We start from the raw sequence: 19,518 nt of genomic DNA on the forward strand, positions 1-19,518 counted from the left end.
CGTTTCCGACAATTTTCCCGAATAACCCTCCTTTATTGGATCGGGCACATAGAATTCGGCGTCGATCACCGAGTGTTACAGACAAACCTTCGGTGATAATTGTCCGGTTCCATTATGTACATGACAAAGAACTAGTTATAAGAGCAGCTCGTCGACTAGGAATGATTAAAATCAAAGATTTTTCCTTCCGTCTGATCGAAGATTTTAGTTCAGATCTTTTAAAAAGAAGGCTTCTTTTTAAACCGTTGATGGCTGAATGTTATGAGAAAAATCTGAAACCTGCGCTTCTATACCCTGCGAAGCTTCGAATTTCTCCGTCGAATGCTCCACGACAAATTTTCCTTTCAACTTCAGAAGTGAGAAAATATCTGGAGGAGAACTTCCCTACTGCTACAGACACCAGTCTTTAATAAATGAATGATTCTGATCGTATAAGATGGTTCTCGATCTCTTAAACCAGAAATATAATCTGGTTATTGGTGTAGGTTCATCCTACACTTTATACTCAAGTTAAAGTGTGTTTGCGTCATGTTAATTGTTTTTGCCTTATACACTTTAATCATTTAACTACATACTTGTCTATTAACTTTGTTCCTTCGAAGGTATATTTTTAATTCTTTGAAGGTAAATTTTTCCTTGATTAAGATGGTGGTTTTTTGGAAAAGATTTTTGGTTTTGCTTAAGATGGCATTATGTTTATATTTTTCGTGTTTCTTCTAGACAAGGCATCGCTTATCTTAGCTTAAATATTTTTTGTTTTGTCTGGGCCAGAGCCCGAGTTATAATTGTTTTTAGTGATTATATTTTTATTCTTTTTACAACTAACTATACTTAGAAATATGGTTTTTATTATAGTGATTTTATTTTTAAAGTTGGGGTGATTCTTTTATATATATCCTTTTTATATGGAGTGATCTTCAGCTGACATGGGGGTAGGATTAGTCTTACTTTTTCTCTTTTTAAGTCATATTTTGGCTTTTTCTCTTTTTCTCGGGGGGTGGGGGGATGGTCTGTTTTCTAATTCTATTTTTTTTGTACCAGTTTGTGTTAGTTTTTTTATTCGGGCTGTTTTTGAACTTCAAATATGTCTGTGTTGTCGTCACTTCCGGGTCTTCTCACTACTTTTGTTCCTCTTCCGGGTGCATGAGTTTATAAGTTGGTTAACCCCTTCTATACCAAAGGGTTGATTATAGAATTATGGCTCAGACCATTAATTTTGTGTCTTGGAATACTAATGGTTTAAATCATCCAATTAAACGAAAGAAGATTTTCAAAGTATTCCAAAGACTTAATGCTCATATCATTTTTGTACAAGAAACTCATGTGAGGAGGGAGGACAAATTTCATTTTTTTAGATTTTGGCGGGGTCAACAGTATCATGCAAATTCGAATGCTAAAGTAAAAGGAGTTTCAATTTTTATTGACTCCTCTATTTCATTTGTTCAACATATTTTTTCGGATCCGAATGGCAGATTTTTGTTAATTACGGGTTTACTTTGTAATAAAAAGGTTGCTTTGGTTAATGTTTATGCTCCAAATGTGGATTGTCCTGACTTTTTTAAGTCTTTATTTACTTCTTTACCCAATCTAAACGAATATAAGTTAATAATGGGTGGTGACTTTAATTGTTGTTTAAATCCTCTGATGGATAAATCTTTATCTATTCAGACTTTACCTAATAAGTCGGCCACTTGTATTAACTCCTTTTTGACTGACAATGGAGTTTTTGATGTTTGGAGATTTCGGCATTCTAATGACAAAGAGTTTTCTTTTTTCTCACATGTTCATCACTCTTATTCAAGAATTGATTATTTTTTTGTAGACTCTTGTTTTATTCCATTGGTAATCCGTTGTAACTATGATATTATAGCTATCTCTGATCACGCTCCGTTATTACTTTCTATGAAATTTACGGATACAGCTTTTAATGCCAGACAATGGCGATTTGACTCTACCTTGTTGCAAGACTCTGACTTTATTAAATTTATGGAGGAGCAGATCGACTTCTTCTTCTCAACTAATTCTACGGATGATATTTCCTACGGAACACTTTGGGACACTTTTAAAGCTTATATACGTGGACAGATTATTTCTTATTCTGTTGGTTTGAGGAAACGTATCAAGATGGAAACTCTTTTATTGGTTGATAAAATTAAAGAGATTGATAAGAAATATTCGATTGCTCCTAGTAAGGAGCTTTACAAACAAAGGGTTGAACTTCAAATGGAACATAGTTTATTACTTACATCCTCGATTGAAAATCAATTAATGAAAACTAAATCTGATTTTTATATACATAGTGATAAATCTGGTAAACTGTTAGCTAGTCAATTGAAGAATGCTCTGGTTAAACGTCAAATCACTAAGATTGGTCAGCAGAATGGGAATCTGACAGTTAATCATGATGAGATAAATAAGGCATTTCAAGATTTCTATACCTCCCTGTATCAATCTGAATTTCCTCAAGATTATAATACCATGTCTGATTTTCTGGGGAAATTAAATTTTCCAAGGTTATCATCTGATGATCTTTTGATATTGGATACTCCTATTACGGATGTAGAAATTAAAGGGGCTATTTCCTCAATGAATTCTGGGAAAGCACCGGGTCCAGATGGTTATACAGTTGAATTTTTTAAATTTTTTTCCGCTACTCTTTCCCCTTGGTTAGGTAAGGTTTTTGAGGAGGCCATTAGATTAGGGAATTTGCCACAATCTTTTTATAGAGCTTCCATTTCTCTAATATTGAAGAAAGGTAAAGACCCTACTAATTGTGCTTCTTATAGACCTATATCTTTATTGAATGTAGACTCCAAGATTTTTTCTAAGTTACTGGCATCTAGATTGGAGAAGGTATTACCCAAAATTATTTCAGATGATAAAACTGGCTTTATTAAAAATCGTTATTCTTTTTTTAACATTAGGAGATTGTTGAATATTGTTTATACTTCCTCACGATACTTCAGAATGCGTGATTTCATTAGATGCGGAGAAAGCATTTGACAGAGTTGAATGGCCTTACTTATTTAATGTGTTGGAGAAGTTTAATTTTAGTCCGATATTTATATCATGGATTAAATTGATTTATCATACTCCAGTAGCCTCAGTGGTTACCAATAATCAAAGATCTCCCTTTTTTCGCCTATTTCGGGGCACTAGACAGGGATGTCCTCTTAGTCCATTACTATTTAACATTGCCTTAGAACCTTCGGCAATTGCCATCAGACAATCACAGGATATTTTGGGTATTAATCGTGGGACAGATATTCATAAGTTATCTTTGTATGCAGATGATTTATTACTATTCATTTCTAACCCGGAGAAATCCATTCCAGCAGTTTTATCATTATTGGCTCAATTTAGTGAGTTTTCTGGGTATAAGTTAAATCTTAATAAAAGTGAATTGTTTCCATTAAATAAACGGGTCCCAATTTATGGAAATTTACCCTTTAAATTAGTTAATGACTCTTTTACTTATTTAGGGATCAAAATCACAAAGAACCATAAAGATTTGTTTGGATTTAATTTTTTACCCTTAATTGATCAGATTAAAGATTTGTTTACTAGGTGGTCACCTTTGTCTCTATCTCTAATAGGCAGGATTAATGCTATTAAGATGGTTATTTTACCTAAGTTTTTATATATTTTTCAAGCGATACCAATTTTTATCCCGAAATCTTTTTTTACTAATGTTGACTCTAAAATTTCTTCATATATATGGCAGTATAAAAATCCCAGGTTAGGTAAAACATATTTACAGAAGACAAAAAAGGAAGGCGGGTTAGCATTACCTAATTTCAGATTTTACTATTGGGCAGCTAATATTAGATATTTGTTATGCTGGTTGAAAGATGGGGGTGGATCTTTTGGCCCTTGTTGGGTGAGTTTAGAAACTAAATCGGTATCAGCTTATGCTTTGGGTTCTATTTTAGGGACTTCTCTCCCTTTTGCTCTTTCTAAATTGCCGAAACGAATTGACAACCCGATAGTTAAACATACATTGCGTATATGGTTTCAATTTCGGAGATTTTTTGGGTTGACTCAATTCGTTTTAAATAGTCCTATTGTATCTAATTGTTTTTTTCACCCTTCCATTATAGATCAAGCTTATTCAGCTTGGAAAACTAAGGGATTACTAAGATTTTCTGATTTATTTTTAGATAATTGTTTCATGTCTTTTGAACAATTATCCAACAGATATAACTTGCCGAGATTTCATTTTTTTAGATATTTACAGATTAGACATTTTTTAAGTTCTGTACTCTCTACGTTTCCAAATTTTGTGCCTTCAGATACTTTGGAGAGTTTATTTGAATTAGACCCTTTTCAAAAAGGGCTTATTTCAAAACTTTATAATATAATTATGAAGATACGTTCAGAGCCCCTTTATAAGACTAAACAGGATTGGGAAAGAGAGCTTAGTTTTAGTATTTCTAGTGAGAATTGGGATAGAATTTTTCAATTAGTTAATACATCATCGTTATGTGCCAAACATTCACTAATACAATTTAAGGTTGTACATAGGGCCCATATGTCCAAGGATAAATTAGCTCATTTTTACTCTCATATAAGTCCTATTTGTGATAGATGTCATTCTGAAATTGCGTCTTTAACTCACATGTTTTGGTCGTGTTCATTTTTGGAGAAATATTGGAAAGATATTTTTGATATTATATCTGCGGTTTTGAATATTGATTTACAACCTCATCCTATTACTGCAAATTTTGGTTTACCAATGTTAGATTCACAGCATTTATCTTCTTCAGCCCGTCGAATGATTGCATTTCTAACTTTGATGGCTAGAAGATCTATATTGTTGAATTGGAAAGAAATTGATCCTCCCACTGTATTTAATTGGTTCTCTCAAACTATGTTATGTTTAAATTTAGAAAAAATTAGAAGTGGTACTTTTGAGACTTCTATTAAATTTGAAAAGTTATGGAGACCATTTATTCAACATTTTCATATGATGTAATATGACCCTTTGCCAAGTACATTTGATTTCCCAGCTTTTAGCTTATGTATTTTGAGAGGACCGGAAGTGACGGCATTGATGAATACTTATTTTTGTGAGATATTATAAACAGCCCACTTTTTTTTTTCCTTCTCTTTTGTTTGTTTTTTTTTATATTACTTATTAGCTATAGTTATTAGATTAGATTAGTTAGTTCTGCATTATATAAATTTTTTTTTGTTTTTTTTTTCTTTCTTTTTTCTGTTTTTTTTATATTATACATTATGAAATATTTAGATTTACTATGTCCATACATATATCTTATGGCTTATGTCTTGGTAAACTCATTTATATTGTAACTATTATGTATTTTTTTTTCATATGTAATGGAATGTGTATGTTGGTAATTTCTTTATCAATATATCATCTGTATTCTGTCCATATTATTAATATTAATAAAAAGATTAAGAAAGAAAGAAAGAAAGAAAGAGATTAGGTATTGGCATTTCTACAGCCACACGTTTTCCATTAAAGATGCCCAATAATTTGAAAAATTCATTCACTATTTGTTCTCCTCTGGATACTACTGAATTGATTCAACCACGACAACTGTGACCAAGAAAAAGAAAAGAGATTCACTTGATTGTCACATGTACAGAGAAATGTGTGATTTACATCAAAAAATTCCGCGAGGTTTGTGCTGAGCAGCCATCAAGTGTGGGAACACTTCCAGTGTTCACAACTCACGTACCCTAACCATATGTCTTTGGGATGTGGGAGGTAGCTGGAGTACCCAGGGGACGCCCGCACATCACGGAGAGAATGTGCAGACTCGTTACAGGCGGTAGTGGGAATTGAACCCCAATCCAACATTTGGCGCTGTAATAGCATTATGCTCTTATGCTACAGTGTGGCCCCCCAAAAACAGCAACTTGGTGAAGAAGCAGTGTATTAGGTGAAATACTTAGCAAGTAATCTAAAACCAAAAACAAGAGAAAATCTGCAGATGCTGGAAATCCAAGCAACGCACAAAATTTTGGGGCAACTCAGGTCCGGCAGCATCTCTGGAAAAGAGTAAAGTGTCGATGTTTCAGGTTGAGTCCTTTCATCAGTAGTCTAAACATATAATCTTTCCAACAGCTTGACTCCAAACCCATCCACAGCCAATTACATATTTTTAAACCAAACTGTACTTTGCAAGATCAAAAAGACAGTAACTAACTGACTAATTACACTTCAGTTGTATCTTGACGAAAAGCAGAGGGACATTTTAAATGTAGATGAAAGTTACTTAAAGTTTCAACTGGCAAAAGTTAATCACATCTATAAGTCACCTGTAAGCCTGCACTGTTTCCAGCTTGGCTTTGTTGTAGCTGACTTTCCCCGGCGTCAACTTGGTTTTCTTGTTTCAGTTAGCCTGGCTTTGTTTCCGGCCCTGTACGCTGAGTTATATATCCAGATAAAAGGGTTGTGTTGGATGGAAAAGAGAAGCAAGTAACTGCTTGTGAGTTGCAGCACAAATGTGGGATTCCTGTCGGCTGGGGTCTGACTCAAACTCTTACCATCAATTCCACTACTGTAATAGAGTAACAAAGTATTCTCTGGGATATAAAAATGGGCCCTGAATCAGAATCAAAATCAGGATTATTATCTCTGGCATGTGACATGAGATTTGTTAACTTGAGTAGCAGTTCAAAGCAATACATAATGTATAAGAGAAAAAAATTAAAAATAAATAATAAATAAAATTAATTTAAAATAAATAAATAGCCAGTTAATTAATTAATTAATGTCCTGGCATATAGTAGGAACAAGCCCACAATGGTTTGTTACCAGGACTAGGTATCATGTATTACGAATACATGAGCTAGGAACTTGCAGGCTGCTCCAATCCTGGAGGGTTTGGAGGCTTACCTGCCTTAATGACCTGAAGAGCTATGCTGGCTGGAGTCAGAGCCTTGTGCTTTGGCTATTGGTGGAAATCCCAAGCATGTCAAAGGGTAGAGGCCAAACTAAGAGTGGTTCACCGGTCCTCCAGGTTCAGCTCAGGGCTAACAACCCTGACAAGTCAAAAAAATTGTTCCGTAAACAGCAATGAAGAATCCTTCTACTATCTGTGTGTAACAGTGCTGAGGTCCCTGAACAACACCTGGGACACAATAGAGAGATGGCCAAGGATAGACAGAGAGAGGGAACCTAAGTTGCTGCCTTAAGCACCAATGGTGTAATGGGCAGTAAGTAAGTAAATAAATTAAAACTGTGTTTAAAATTGTGTGTGTTGTTTAAATTTTTAAAACTGTGCATTTGGGAAATAGTTAGGGTTTTGGCCCGAAACACCGACTGTACTCTTTTCTGAGATGCTGCCTGGTCTGCTGAGCTCCTCCAGCATTTTTGTGTGAGTTACTTCCTAGACATGTCTTATTTAGCAAATCAATCCATTTTTTCCTTATTAACTGTGTTTCACCAAGACTAGTTATTGCTTATGTTTAGAATTGCTGTCACCATTCAAACTCCTGGCATTTGATTGTATTTCCGACCATAGTGTCCATTCCATGGGACCCACCTCTGTGCTTTGCTCTTTATGGACACAGTAACTGGCCACCGGCACACATTCAGGACAGCATTTTCCAGGCAAATGCAGCAATTCTTCACCCTACAGATGATTACAAAGATTTACTCAGATCAGGTAATTACCACAATCACCAGAGTGTGTAAATGCAGAATTACTAGGGTGTACATTAGTATATGTATTAGGCCCTGAGTTCTTGCACCTCCGCTTCACCACTGCAGTAAGAGGTCAGTATATTGGGTAGGATTGTTATTAGCATACAGACGGGGCAGCTTACAGCAGCAGCCCAAGTTAAACTAGGTTAACTCATTCTTTAGACATGCAGAGATACGATAAGAAATGTGGGATGACTTCACAGAGGAGTTTTAATTGCTGAACAAATACCCTGTTCTCTTCTGGAGGTGCTGAGAGTGTCAATAAAGAACAGGCCCTCCATTATACAATTCTGAAAAGATAAGGTAGCAAAAATCCTTAAAATCATCCGTGGTTGACCAAGTATGTGAAATGGTAATGGGATCAATAAAAGACATAATATTGCTAATGAGCAAGTTCAAAAGGACTCTACATGACTGCACCTTACATCCTAATTGCGTGTTCTAATGATACTTTTACCCAGCAACTCAAGGATCACTTTACTCATTTAAATATTTTAGGGATTTATTCATCGGTGTACTTCAAAAACTCAGTCATTTTCTAAGTCTAACACAAGAAGTTAAAGGCACAATATCCTCTGTGTGAGAACAGCAAGGGACCATGAATCGTTTGCTGTGTAAGAACAATTGACACCATTCTCATGATTACTGGGCATGCAGTGCCTTTGTTAGTAATAAATAATGTTTATTATTCTAACTTGTTTCCTCCCTTCTTCTGTGCACAAGACGATACTAAAACAAAGTAATTCAGAAGTCTACCCACATTAGTTCTGTGATGTGAAGATAATTGTCAACAACTGAACTTAGCATCTTACTATTTCTAAGAGGTCATTCAAATTCAAAGAATTGGAGCCACACCATCATTTTTCAACAACACAGGCAGAGGGAATTCCTTACCCACAAGCACTCCACCCTGGCACACTCTGCTATTTGGCAGAGTACCTGTCCTTTCTCGCACATACAGAACTCGCAGCCAGTCATATTCCACATCTCTCCATGGTACCTGATGACACCTTCATACTGGCAATGTCCTTTCCCAGGCACACATTCCTCACAGCAACGTCCAAATCTTTTAACTTTATTCTGCCCCTGTAGATATAAAAATATTGGTATGGGATATCAAAGTTAAATTCCTTTGGCATCTTGAGGAGATTTCAAAATGCAGGGAGGAGGATGGGGGTGGGGGTGTTAGGAATTAGGGAATTAGAAAGAATAGATCTGACTGGAAGACCAGGTGATTCCAAGTTGAATGAAAGCTCCTCCTTGAGTACCAAACCAGAGCTGAGGTGCAAAGAAGAGGGAACCATGAATCAAAAGGAGCAAAGATCAGAAAGAGTAAGAAATCATAGGCTGGAGGAATCGAAGGCAGGGACTGACTTTGACTGATGCTAACTTTTATAGCTGGAAGAAGATATATCTTCTCCATCTTCACCAAGTAATACAGAAAAATCATTTATCTGCTTGAGCTTGCAAACCTCAAGATTTTTTAAGCAGTTTGAATTTTCCAGGGCCCAAGAAATTCTTCAGGCAAGAAATAACTCCAGAGCTGTTGAAATTTGAGGCATTCTATCATTCCAATTGACCAAACATACCTGAATGCTTTGGCTTTGTGAAGACTTTTATTTTGTCACATATATAATAATTTGAAAATGCATTCCAGCTGTTTCCTTTTAATACATACAGTATAAAACTAATTTTTGTTAATGGATTTTAAATTTATGAATAGATGGAAAAATGCTCACATTAAATTTGTCTATTTGATATTCTGACTTGGAGCAAAAATGCCTTTTGGACAAGTTTTAATCTGTTTAGTTAATTGTTGATCATTATTATATTGTAATACTTATAACATAAAAATAATAACATAAAAATACATTCTAGCTATTGTTTTAGAGCTGCTACATTGCACAGTATTGAATATATTTGGAAGACACAAGTAAGCATTTAAAATTGTTACCTCCAGTAAATTCTGTATACCAATTGATAATCTAGCATTAAGAAATGGAAGCTACTGCTAATTATGACTTGCATTACCTAAAAGGGTTGTTTGCATCTTTTTAAAAGTATTAGTTTTAATATAGTGATGAAAAAAGAATAGAACAGGTCCACGGATTGGAGTACTAAACTAGCTCAGGACTAATTTTTGGATAATTATCAGGGAAAGGCACAAATGGCAAATGTGAGGCTTTTAAGCATGTGATATGTGATTTGTTCCTGTTAGGGTGAAGGATAAACATGGAACATTTAGAGAATCTTGGTTGACAAGAGATATTGAGAGCTTGGTCAAGAAAAAGAAGAAAATAAATACAATTAGCAGATTGGAAATGAGTGAATCACTTAATGACGATAACAAGTTTAAGAAAACTCTTAGGGAAATCAGAAGAACAAAGAGAAGATACGAGATAGATCTGCAGGTAAATCCCAAGAGGTTCCATGAGTAAAAGGAAGAGTCTGGGGAATGAATCAGGAGACAGTAGGTCCTTTTAGAGATCAGCAGGGCTACCTATGATGAGCCACAGGAGACTTGTGGCTTATGATGAATAATTCACCTGTTTTTAGTGAAGAGAAAAACATGGTTGGTAAGAGATAAGGGCAACAAGAGGAGCTATTTTGGAGAACATTCATATTACTGGGAGAGGTAGTGGCAGCCTTGCAACACACTAAGGTAGATAAACCCACAGGGCCTGATGTGTGCACCATCAAACTTTGTGGAAGGCAAGAGAAGATGCTGCAGAGGCTCTTGTGGTGATGTTTGCTTTAGCGGCTAACGCCATTCTATTGTTTAAGAAGGGTAGCAAGGACAAGCCAGGAAACTACAAACCAATCAGCCTGACATCAGTGGGGAAGTTACTGGAGGAAATTCTGAGGGACAGTATCTACCAATATTTGGATGGGCAGTCTGTTTAGGAGGAGTCAGCATGGTTTTGTGTGTGATAAGTTGTGCATGGCACACCGTTTAGACATGCATGGCACGACAGAGTGTAAAAGAACAGAGGGATTTAGAGGTACAATGAACAGTCTGTGAAAGTGGTGTCACAGAATGACAAAAAGGTGTTTCGCACACTGGCCTTCATCAGTCAAGGCACTGGATATAGGAGCTGGGACATCATGTTGCAGTGGTACAAGTTGTTGGCGAGGCTTCACTTGAAGTATGGTATGTAGTTCTGGTTAACCTGTTATAGGAAAAACACAGTTAAACGAGAAAGAGCACAGAAAACACAACGATGTTGCCACGACTAGGGGCCTAAATCATAGGGGGAGGTTGTCCAAGCTATTCCTTATTCCTTGGAGTGTTGGGGAGTGAGAGACCATCTTAAAGAAGCATTTAAAGTTTGAGAGGCATACTGTAGTTAAGGTGGATGGTAGCAGTCTTTTCCATAGGGTAGGGGAGTTTAAAACATGGAGGCATGGGATAGAGTGAGAGAGGAAGGATTTAAAAAGGATCTGAGGGGCAAGTTTTACACACAGAAGCTGGTGAATATTTGGAATGAGATGCCAGAAGAAGCAGTTAAGGCAGGTAAGATTGTATCATTTAAGAGAGGGATGGAGGAATGGAACTTGGAGGGATATGGTCCAAACGCAAGAAATTGGGACTAGCTGAATGGGCAGAGTGGTTGGCATAGAATGCTTTGGATGAAAGGCCGGCATCCTTGCAGTAGTGCCCAAGACTCGGACTCTAAAATGCACATATGCATTAAAGTCTTGATCAGAAAAATACAAGAATATTAGAAAGAACGACAAATTTTCCTCCCTTTATGTCATTTCAAACATTTGTGTAAAATTACCTTCCTTTTTATTCTTCAAATTGTTGGGTTTGTTCAACATGTCAGCAAAACAAGATTAGTAAAACAGTTAAGTGAGTTGAATTGTAGCACTTCCTTGTGTCTTACACCGTGCCAAAATCACAAACTTCCCCAAAATCAAACAGGTACACCAATCTGAAGTTACCACCCAAACTCTCAAATTCACAGCATTTGCAATTGCTGGACAGGTGAGGGCATGGAATATTTTAGAAACCCTCAAAAGGCCCATCTGCTGGGTTAGCCATATCAAACAACAGGTGGGAGCAGTTAAAGCTGTTCCCAGCCAAAACATGTCCCTCAATCATTATGATAAATCCTTCCGCTTTGCATCCTGCAAAACAGGATGTAAATGTGAAGACTGCTTAATGTTATTTAACCATTGTTTCCTATAGAAAACCCCCAACTACAGTAGTTAATTGATATTGCTGCTCTTATCTGATTAAAACACATATTAGATTACCAGATTGAAGCCTATATTTATCTTTTGCTCAAGTAACTGTCATGGTTGATGAGCTAAATGACTGACTTTAGACCAGATTCCCTCCAAGAGGATCTCAACCTTGTCATGGTTTGGAGGCTTGAGTGCCTCAATGACCTGGAGAGCTATGCTGTTTAGAGTCAGGGCTTTATGCTTTGGCTCTTGGTAGGGTCACCCATGCCAAACAGGTCAAAGGGTAGAGGCCAGACTAAGAGTGGTCCACTGGTCTGGTCCTCCAGGTTTAGAGATCCAGCTCAGGGCTAACAACTCCGACAGGTAAAACAAAACTATTAGGGAAACAGCAATGAAGAATCCTTCTACATCTGAGTGTGATGGTATTCCTGGGTCTCCACTCGGGATTAGCATGACTAATGGTAGTGATTACTGAGAGGTAGCTACTGACATGGTGAAGGAAGCCCTGAACACCGCCAGATATTAAGGATATTCATCGCTGCCCTAATCACCGGAAGCATAATGGGCAGTAAGAAAGGCCAGATTTCAGATGATTAGCAACTACAATTCAACTCTTCACATTAATGGAAACTCCTCAAATAGAAAATGCCAGAAACACTCGGCGAGTCAGACAGCAACTGTGAAGAGGAAGAAAGCAGGCTGCTTTTTCATTCCACCGATGCTCTGCCTCCACGAGTCGTTCCAGCACGTTGTCTTTTTGTTCTAAGTTTCCAGCATCTGCTATTTATCTGTGCTTTTTACCAGATACACACTAATCAACTGAGTTGTTCATGCATATGTGGGAGAAAGCTTTAGCAGCTGAAGTACAAGGACGTGATTGAAAAACACTGATTTCTCAGACTCAAAGTCAAGATAGCAGCAATTTAAATTGAACAACGTTCACTGAATGTTGGAGCTGGCTATTCATTTATGAAACCGATCCGATCTCAACCCATCTCAGATTTAATTAGTTCATTTTTAGTTACTAATGAATGCACCCAATGGAAACATACGGTTAAGCAGAAAGGAAGTACATTTAAATTGTTATATTTCAGGGCCTCGGACCAACTCCCAAAAGTACGTTGAAGTGGGAGGTCTCTGACACAGCTGCTGCAGGTTTTAGCAGAAGCTTAAATGATGTCAGTGAGATTTGTATTGGAGCTAATTACCAAGAAGCACATCTGGGGAGGCAGCATACTTCTCTTCCACATACCACTTAGAAGAAATTGTTGGTAGACTAGCTCATTCACATAAATATCGAACTGCACTGACACCTACAAAAATAGCTTGGGGGATGTGGAAATGCATGCCAGTTGTCACAGTGGGATTGCATGCTGTAAATCCTGGAAAGCTTTCAAATGAGCACATCTAACTCTCCTGAACTCAGGTGAAATAACACAAAAATCTACTCAGTAATGTCCCTAAAATGTCACACTTTTCCCCTCGGGGACAGCAACCTGCCATTACCTTTTCACAAGTCAGTGCTGGGCACATCTGCGTAAAGCATCTTATTTCACCACGGTCACATATGCAGCTGGTGCATTCATCCTTTTCCCATTGGTCACCATGCTGCAAAACAAAGACCGGCTTATCAAGAGAGATATTCAACCTACATTTCACCTGTAGTGTAATTACACTAAATGGAATAAATTACCTGGCAATTAGGGTATTAATGATTACATTTCTTGCTCCCAATTGAAAAGCAACTAGTTGAGTGCAATATATTTTAGATTCTTTTTCTAACATATGCCTCTGAAAGTGTTTATAAACATCTGAGTTGTGACATTTTTAATCATTGTATTGGCCTCTCCAGGTCCAACAAATGGTGCAAATGTCTGTCTTAAACATCTTTTTCTTGTGATTGCAGCAGCCTGTTAGACATTGGTAATACATCCAGTTCACGGGGGAGACTGATGGTCGGGAAACCATGTGGCCTCTGTTACTACGTGGTTCAGGCCCTCAAGCCGCAGAGTCGCCCGTAACAGCTACGCAAGGAAGGAGGCATCAGACGTGGTGGGAAGGGGAGGAGGGGGAGAGACAGAAGTTGATGGGCATGCTGGAATCTGTGCTGGGTTGGGAACTGGCCCCAGAAGGCTGGCTCTCTCTTTGGTGCTGTTTCCCAAAGTTCGCTCCCTGGAAGACAAGCTGGAATGCCTTCACCTGTGGCTGATGCAGTATGAGATAAGGAACTGCTACATGCTTGTTCTTGCAGAGTCGTGGCTATCTGTTACTGTACATACTGTGTTTTGTACTTTAGCTCAGGAGGAACACTGTTTCATTTACCTGTATACATGAGTGTGGTTGAATGACAGTTAAGCTTGAACTTGATAACTTGCATTGCTGCAACAAAATGTTCTAGTTTGCAAGAGTGATGTTCATTAAAAATTGCTTCCTTAAATAATCTGGCATTTCTCCAGAGCATAATAAACAGGGAAGATTGTTTCCAATAAAATGCCTGAATACATGAAATAACCTCTTAAAAAAACTTGATAATTTGTGCTACTCCGGACACAGAATGATGAGAGTTATCGCAATATTTTGGGGCTGAGTGGCGTTGTGCTCAATTTCAGTAAAACCAAAGAGCTGGCTGTGGGCTCAGGAAGGGTAAGACAAGGGAACATAAACTAATCCTCATAGAGAGATCGGAGGTGGAGTGAGTGAAGAATTTCAAATTCCTGGGTGACAATATATCTGCGGAGCTAACCTGGCCGCAACATATTGATGAAGCGATAAAAAAAAGGCAAGACATCGGCTCGGCTATACTTCATTAGGGGTTCATCAACTAAAACACTTGAAAACTTCTACGTATATGCCATGGAGAGCCCTGTGACTGGCTGCATCACTGTCTGCTATGGGGGAATGGAGCAGCTACCACAATATTAAAATACATTGCAGAAACTTGTATAATTAGCTCCATCATGACTACTAGCCTCCATAGTATACACGACATCTTCAAGGAGCAGTGCACCAGGAAGGCGACGTCACCAGGAAGGGAACCCCAGCACCCAGGGCATTCTCTATTCCCATTGTTACAGTACAAAAGTATAAAAGCACACACCTAGCGATTCAGGAACACCTTTCCCTCTGCCATTCATTTCCTAAATGGACATTAAACCCATGAACACTAACTCAATTATTTTTTGTACTACTCATTTCAAACTTAAAAACTATTTATGTTACATATAAATAATTACTGTAACTCAGATTTTTCTATATTTATCATGTTTTGCATTGTACTCCTGCTATAAAAACAACAAATTTCACGATATATATTGGTGATATTAAGCCTGATTCTGATTCTTATTCAAATGAGACTGGAGATCATAGCATCAAAGTGACAAGAGGCTACCCTCACAAGGACACCTTCAGACACATTTCTGGAAAAGCTGTGCACTTCACAAGTGCACTAGGAAACATTTTAAGAGATATGTAGGAAGCTAACTAACTTAGAAACGGCATGCACACGACCTTTAAAAGAGAAAAAAAACTGACAAACTTCTATTTCATGTAATTAACGCTGCAAAGTTCACGGCTAAATCAGAAATCTGGAAATCAATTGAAATGAAATTAACTTTGAAGATCTGCCTGAAATCACACAGTGAATGGCATTCATCAGCAAATGCTTCAGCCAGGGTTCAAAAGCAACTAGTTCCTATTCGATATATTATACAAGCTAAGGTAAAGGAAATTTTTTACCTTATACAAGAAAAGAAATTTTTTTTAAATCAGATTCTAACCACTGTTAAAATAGCAGACAAAGCTGCAAGAAATCAAAGACTGGTTTGTCGTGTTGTCTGAGTTGGAAATGGGCCCATGAACAATAGCTGGATACGAACATAAAGTCAAATCTTGCAGTTCATCTTCAAGGTTACCTTGTACTCCTTCCCTGCCAATGGACAGGATTTTGGCAGGCAGTCAGGACAGCACTTTCCAACCTGCAATACTACATCTTCATCCTACAGTTAGCAGAGACAAAAATAATAATAAGCAGCCCTGGATGGATACGTGATTGATAATATTTTCACTTATTAATATTTAAATACTAAATGACAATAACAGGAATTTCAGACAATTACATTCAGATTGGAGTTGAGACTATTGATCAATTAAGAAAAGTTCTGGCTTTGCCTCTGTCAATCCTGCTAATGCAGGCTCCAATCTAAGCAAAAATTCTTTATTCTAATCATTCTGCTTTACATTGGAAAGCTTGCTTATAAATATATTTTTATAATCACCAATCTTAGGTTACAAGCTTATTTTATTCTGCAGATTAACACTGACACTCTAGACCAGACCATTATGCTCGGGCTAATTCAGGTCTCTATTTGGCAGTAGGAAGCAGATCTCCTCCTCTCACTTCCTTTGTATTAATGTCAGTTAATGACTCATGCATCAATACAATTAATGTATCAATTAATGACTCATTGTTATTCTATATAAATTCCATGAGAGCAAACTTTATTTCCGATCTCAAAAATTATCAGTCCTGATTTATTAATTCATTAAAAGCCAATTTCTGTAACCCAAGCAACCATAACTGTCCTGTGATTTTAATTTTCTGTGTACTTCTCTCCTTTGTCCACCATAAACTTAGTGCAAATTTTCAGAAGTTTTATGAGCCTTAATGATGTTTGGATTCAAGATTTAATTAAAGATTTTTAACATTCCATCCTGCAAAATCCTTGTTAAGTAGCAATTTAATTAGAATTTTTATGTTATTATGCTATATTCTTGTGTGGTCGTACTTCCCTGATAAGAACAGTGCAAGTAGTTCACCTTTTCCAAGATACTGTGGATATTTCTGAGGGGTGTCTGTGTCATTGAGAGAAAATGGCATTTAGAGAAAAGTAGCCATCATGGCCAGCAGTAAACCTATAAAATTATTTATAAATTAAGGAGAAGGAAGAGTCAGAATTTACACGTGTAACATTTCACCCAATTGAATTCCAGTGGAACATCCATTCACGTTCAGTGAATGTTTCAGAAAAGCACCAATTTATATAACAAAATATAAATTGTCGGGTTTTTATGGTGAACCAATGGGTAAAATAGGCCAGTGCAAATCCAAAACAGCTAAAGGTAAGGAAAAAATTAATACCTGAAGGGTCGATGCTGACTTAGAAAACTATGGACCAGAACTTGTTGACAACATCAAACTCCAAAATTCTGGTCATTCACTAATGCAGCATGACCTTTCTGAAATCTACCATGTCAGCTTGAAGACCAAAGTAGTCCTGATGCCACACAGTATTTATTATATACTCCCATCACAGGAGTGGAATGGAGCAAGTACAGTTTTTGAAGCTGCGCAAGAGTCTTAGACAAGCTACTAAACCACATCATCCATCCCAATCACCAATCTTTACTTCTGACAAAAATATTCCAAACTATTAAAAATCAAAAAGTAGCTAATACTTTTTAAAGTAAAACTACTAAAATATTTAAATATTTATCATGCTTTAAAATTCTTTTCTAGAAAACTAAGTTAATTAAAGATTATAAATCCCCTAATACTGTATACCTCTTAGTCAGTTCTCTCTATTGAGATAAGTTGCTATTCCTGAACCAGGTCTTCCTGGCCAAAGTATCAGGAAATTACAGCCAACTTACAAGAAAGATTCTGTAAAGAGCCCTGGGTTATAACACTTGGCTAAATTCCAGCGAGTGTGCTGCAAACAGCAATTGCCAGCTTACAGGAGGAAAGTTTCAGAATACACTATGTGGCAGCAAGATAGAATAACTGAAATTTATTATGGAAAAGAATCTGCAAAGCATAATAATTTCACAATTCACCCTTATTATCTTCTTTCCTACTATACAGGACAATTACAAGTTATTTTGGAATACTGAATGAATTCCAAGGTGCTATCTGTGCACACACAAAAAAGCTAGCCCATCAAATTTTTCATTCTGACAGTCTGTGTAGAAATTGGGCTGGCATTGATTCCTCCTAACTTATTAAATCAGCCAAGAATAACCAACAGTTGCAGATAATACTGGGAAGAAGAGAAATCCTTCATAGGGTTCTCACTGACACTTCACCCCAACACCAACTGCTGGAACAGACTGTTCAAAATAAGACATAAAATAGCATTACAAGTCTACATTATTCAACTGCCACAAATACTGGTACCAAGCTAACAACAGTAGTCTACATTTGTTAGCCTTTAATTACTACTTGGTCATGTTACATAACAAAATACAAAGTTATTGTTTACCTTACGTATATGTGGCCATGATAATTACTGTATTTGGATTTATTTCCTGTCTGGTGATACCAGGGCAACAATGCTTACTTTATTTATTTTGAAGGCACTATGTTACCTTCCAGCATTAATGATGTTCGGTATAAAGCCCCTCTCCCGAATTTGACTTGATAACTCCAGAACAATGCAGTATCATTTGAGTTAGCCAACTGAAAACTAGGCTTTTAAAATATATTTATTCTTTAGTCTGATTTTCACTTAGATGTTACTTACCACTATGCAAAGATGAACTCAATAGCATTATGTATATGAATAAGGTAAATGCAAGTGGTTTACGCCAACTTGCTTAATTTTAAAAGAAAATCAACATACTCCAAAAGAAACACCTCATAAAGACAAGCAGCAACCTAATAAATGGTGCTAGTGGGGAAAACAAATTAAGCTTTAATTTTAAATACAAATCTCACAAAAATGTTCTTTTCTAAAGTACTGAAAACTCCCCCGGCATGCAGCTCAGCATAGACAATCTATGTACTGATTTAAATATAGGGATGGTTTGAATCACAGATATCTAATACTGATTTTTCGAGTTGTTTTAGAATTAGGGGACATTTATGAAACATATAGACCATTATAAATATAAACTACACAAGACTGAATCTCTCACAAAAAACACTCCTATGTATAACTGTCATTCCTTTCAACAGGAGGAATTAGTTACTTTATAACCACAATTTAAAAGTCTTTTCCCTCTTTTGGCGCCAGCATTCCTTTAGCTGTACGCTTCAATCATTATCACTAATGGCAGTGCAGATCAGGAAGACTGAGAAGGAGATCCATTTTGTGTGCCTAAGCTGCTCGTCCTTCCTATACTCCCCTTTGTCTCCCACCTGCTCCAACTACACAGGTCTCCACTGAGTGCACTCCCTCATTCAAAACAGCATTTTCTAATGAAGCTGTTCAAAACAGCCTTAGAACCTTATTCGGGCTGTGGAATGACACCATTTAAAATTCACAATAATGAGAATGATTTCTGAAATTAACTTACAAACTGTCTTGTCAAGTGAGAGAGAGTTTAAAGTAGAACCTGTACAAATGAATAGAACAATCTACCTTTGTTAGGGATGATTCCACTTCCAAATAGAATCAAACACATTTTTTAACAGCCTAGTGTAGGCAAACAGAAAAGCATCAATATTTAAAGCATGCCAAATGCACTGCTGTTATGAGGAATAATTAACTATGGCACTAGGATGTAAGAGAGAATCTTCATTATTTCCGCAGCTTAATAAAGGTCAGTGTTACTTTGCAATTTCTTTACTCAGTTCATAATCTACCTTCAAAAGACAAGAAACAAAATGTGTTGCAGATTTTAATAAAGCGTATAATTCATAACTCTAATAA

The 19,518-nt window shown here is 36.8% G+C and overlaps 1 protein-coding gene across 3 annotated transcripts in view; it reads right to left on the bottom strand.

Annotated features, from left to right (window-relative positions):
- fras1 (Fraser extracellular matrix complex subunit 1) overlaps window positions 1-19,518 on the bottom strand; it is a 518,960-nt gene that overhangs the window by 297,605 nt on the left and 201,837 nt on the right. For all 3 annotated transcript variants that reach the window (XM_059988734.1, XM_059988733.1, XM_059988732.1), the window contains exons 7-10: window positions 15,781-15,864; window positions 13,376-13,477; window positions 8,573-8,764; window positions 7,518-7,607 (exon numbers count right to left, since the gene is read on the bottom strand). In XM_059988734.1, the coding sequence (XP_059844717.1) occupies window positions 7,518-7,607; window positions 8,573-8,764; window positions 13,376-13,477; window positions 15,781-15,864 (468 nt within the window). The remainder of the gene's footprint in view (window positions 1-7,517; window positions 7,608-8,572; window positions 8,765-13,375; window positions 13,478-15,780; window positions 15,865-19,518) is intronic.

This window comes from Hypanus sabinus, chromosome 14, assembly GCF_030144855.1.
Source record: "Hypanus sabinus isolate sHypSab1 chromosome 14, sHypSab1.hap1, whole genome shotgun sequence".
Classification (NCBI taxonomy): domain Eukaryota; kingdom Metazoa; phylum Chordata; class Chondrichthyes; order Myliobatiformes; family Dasyatidae; genus Hypanus; species Hypanus sabinus.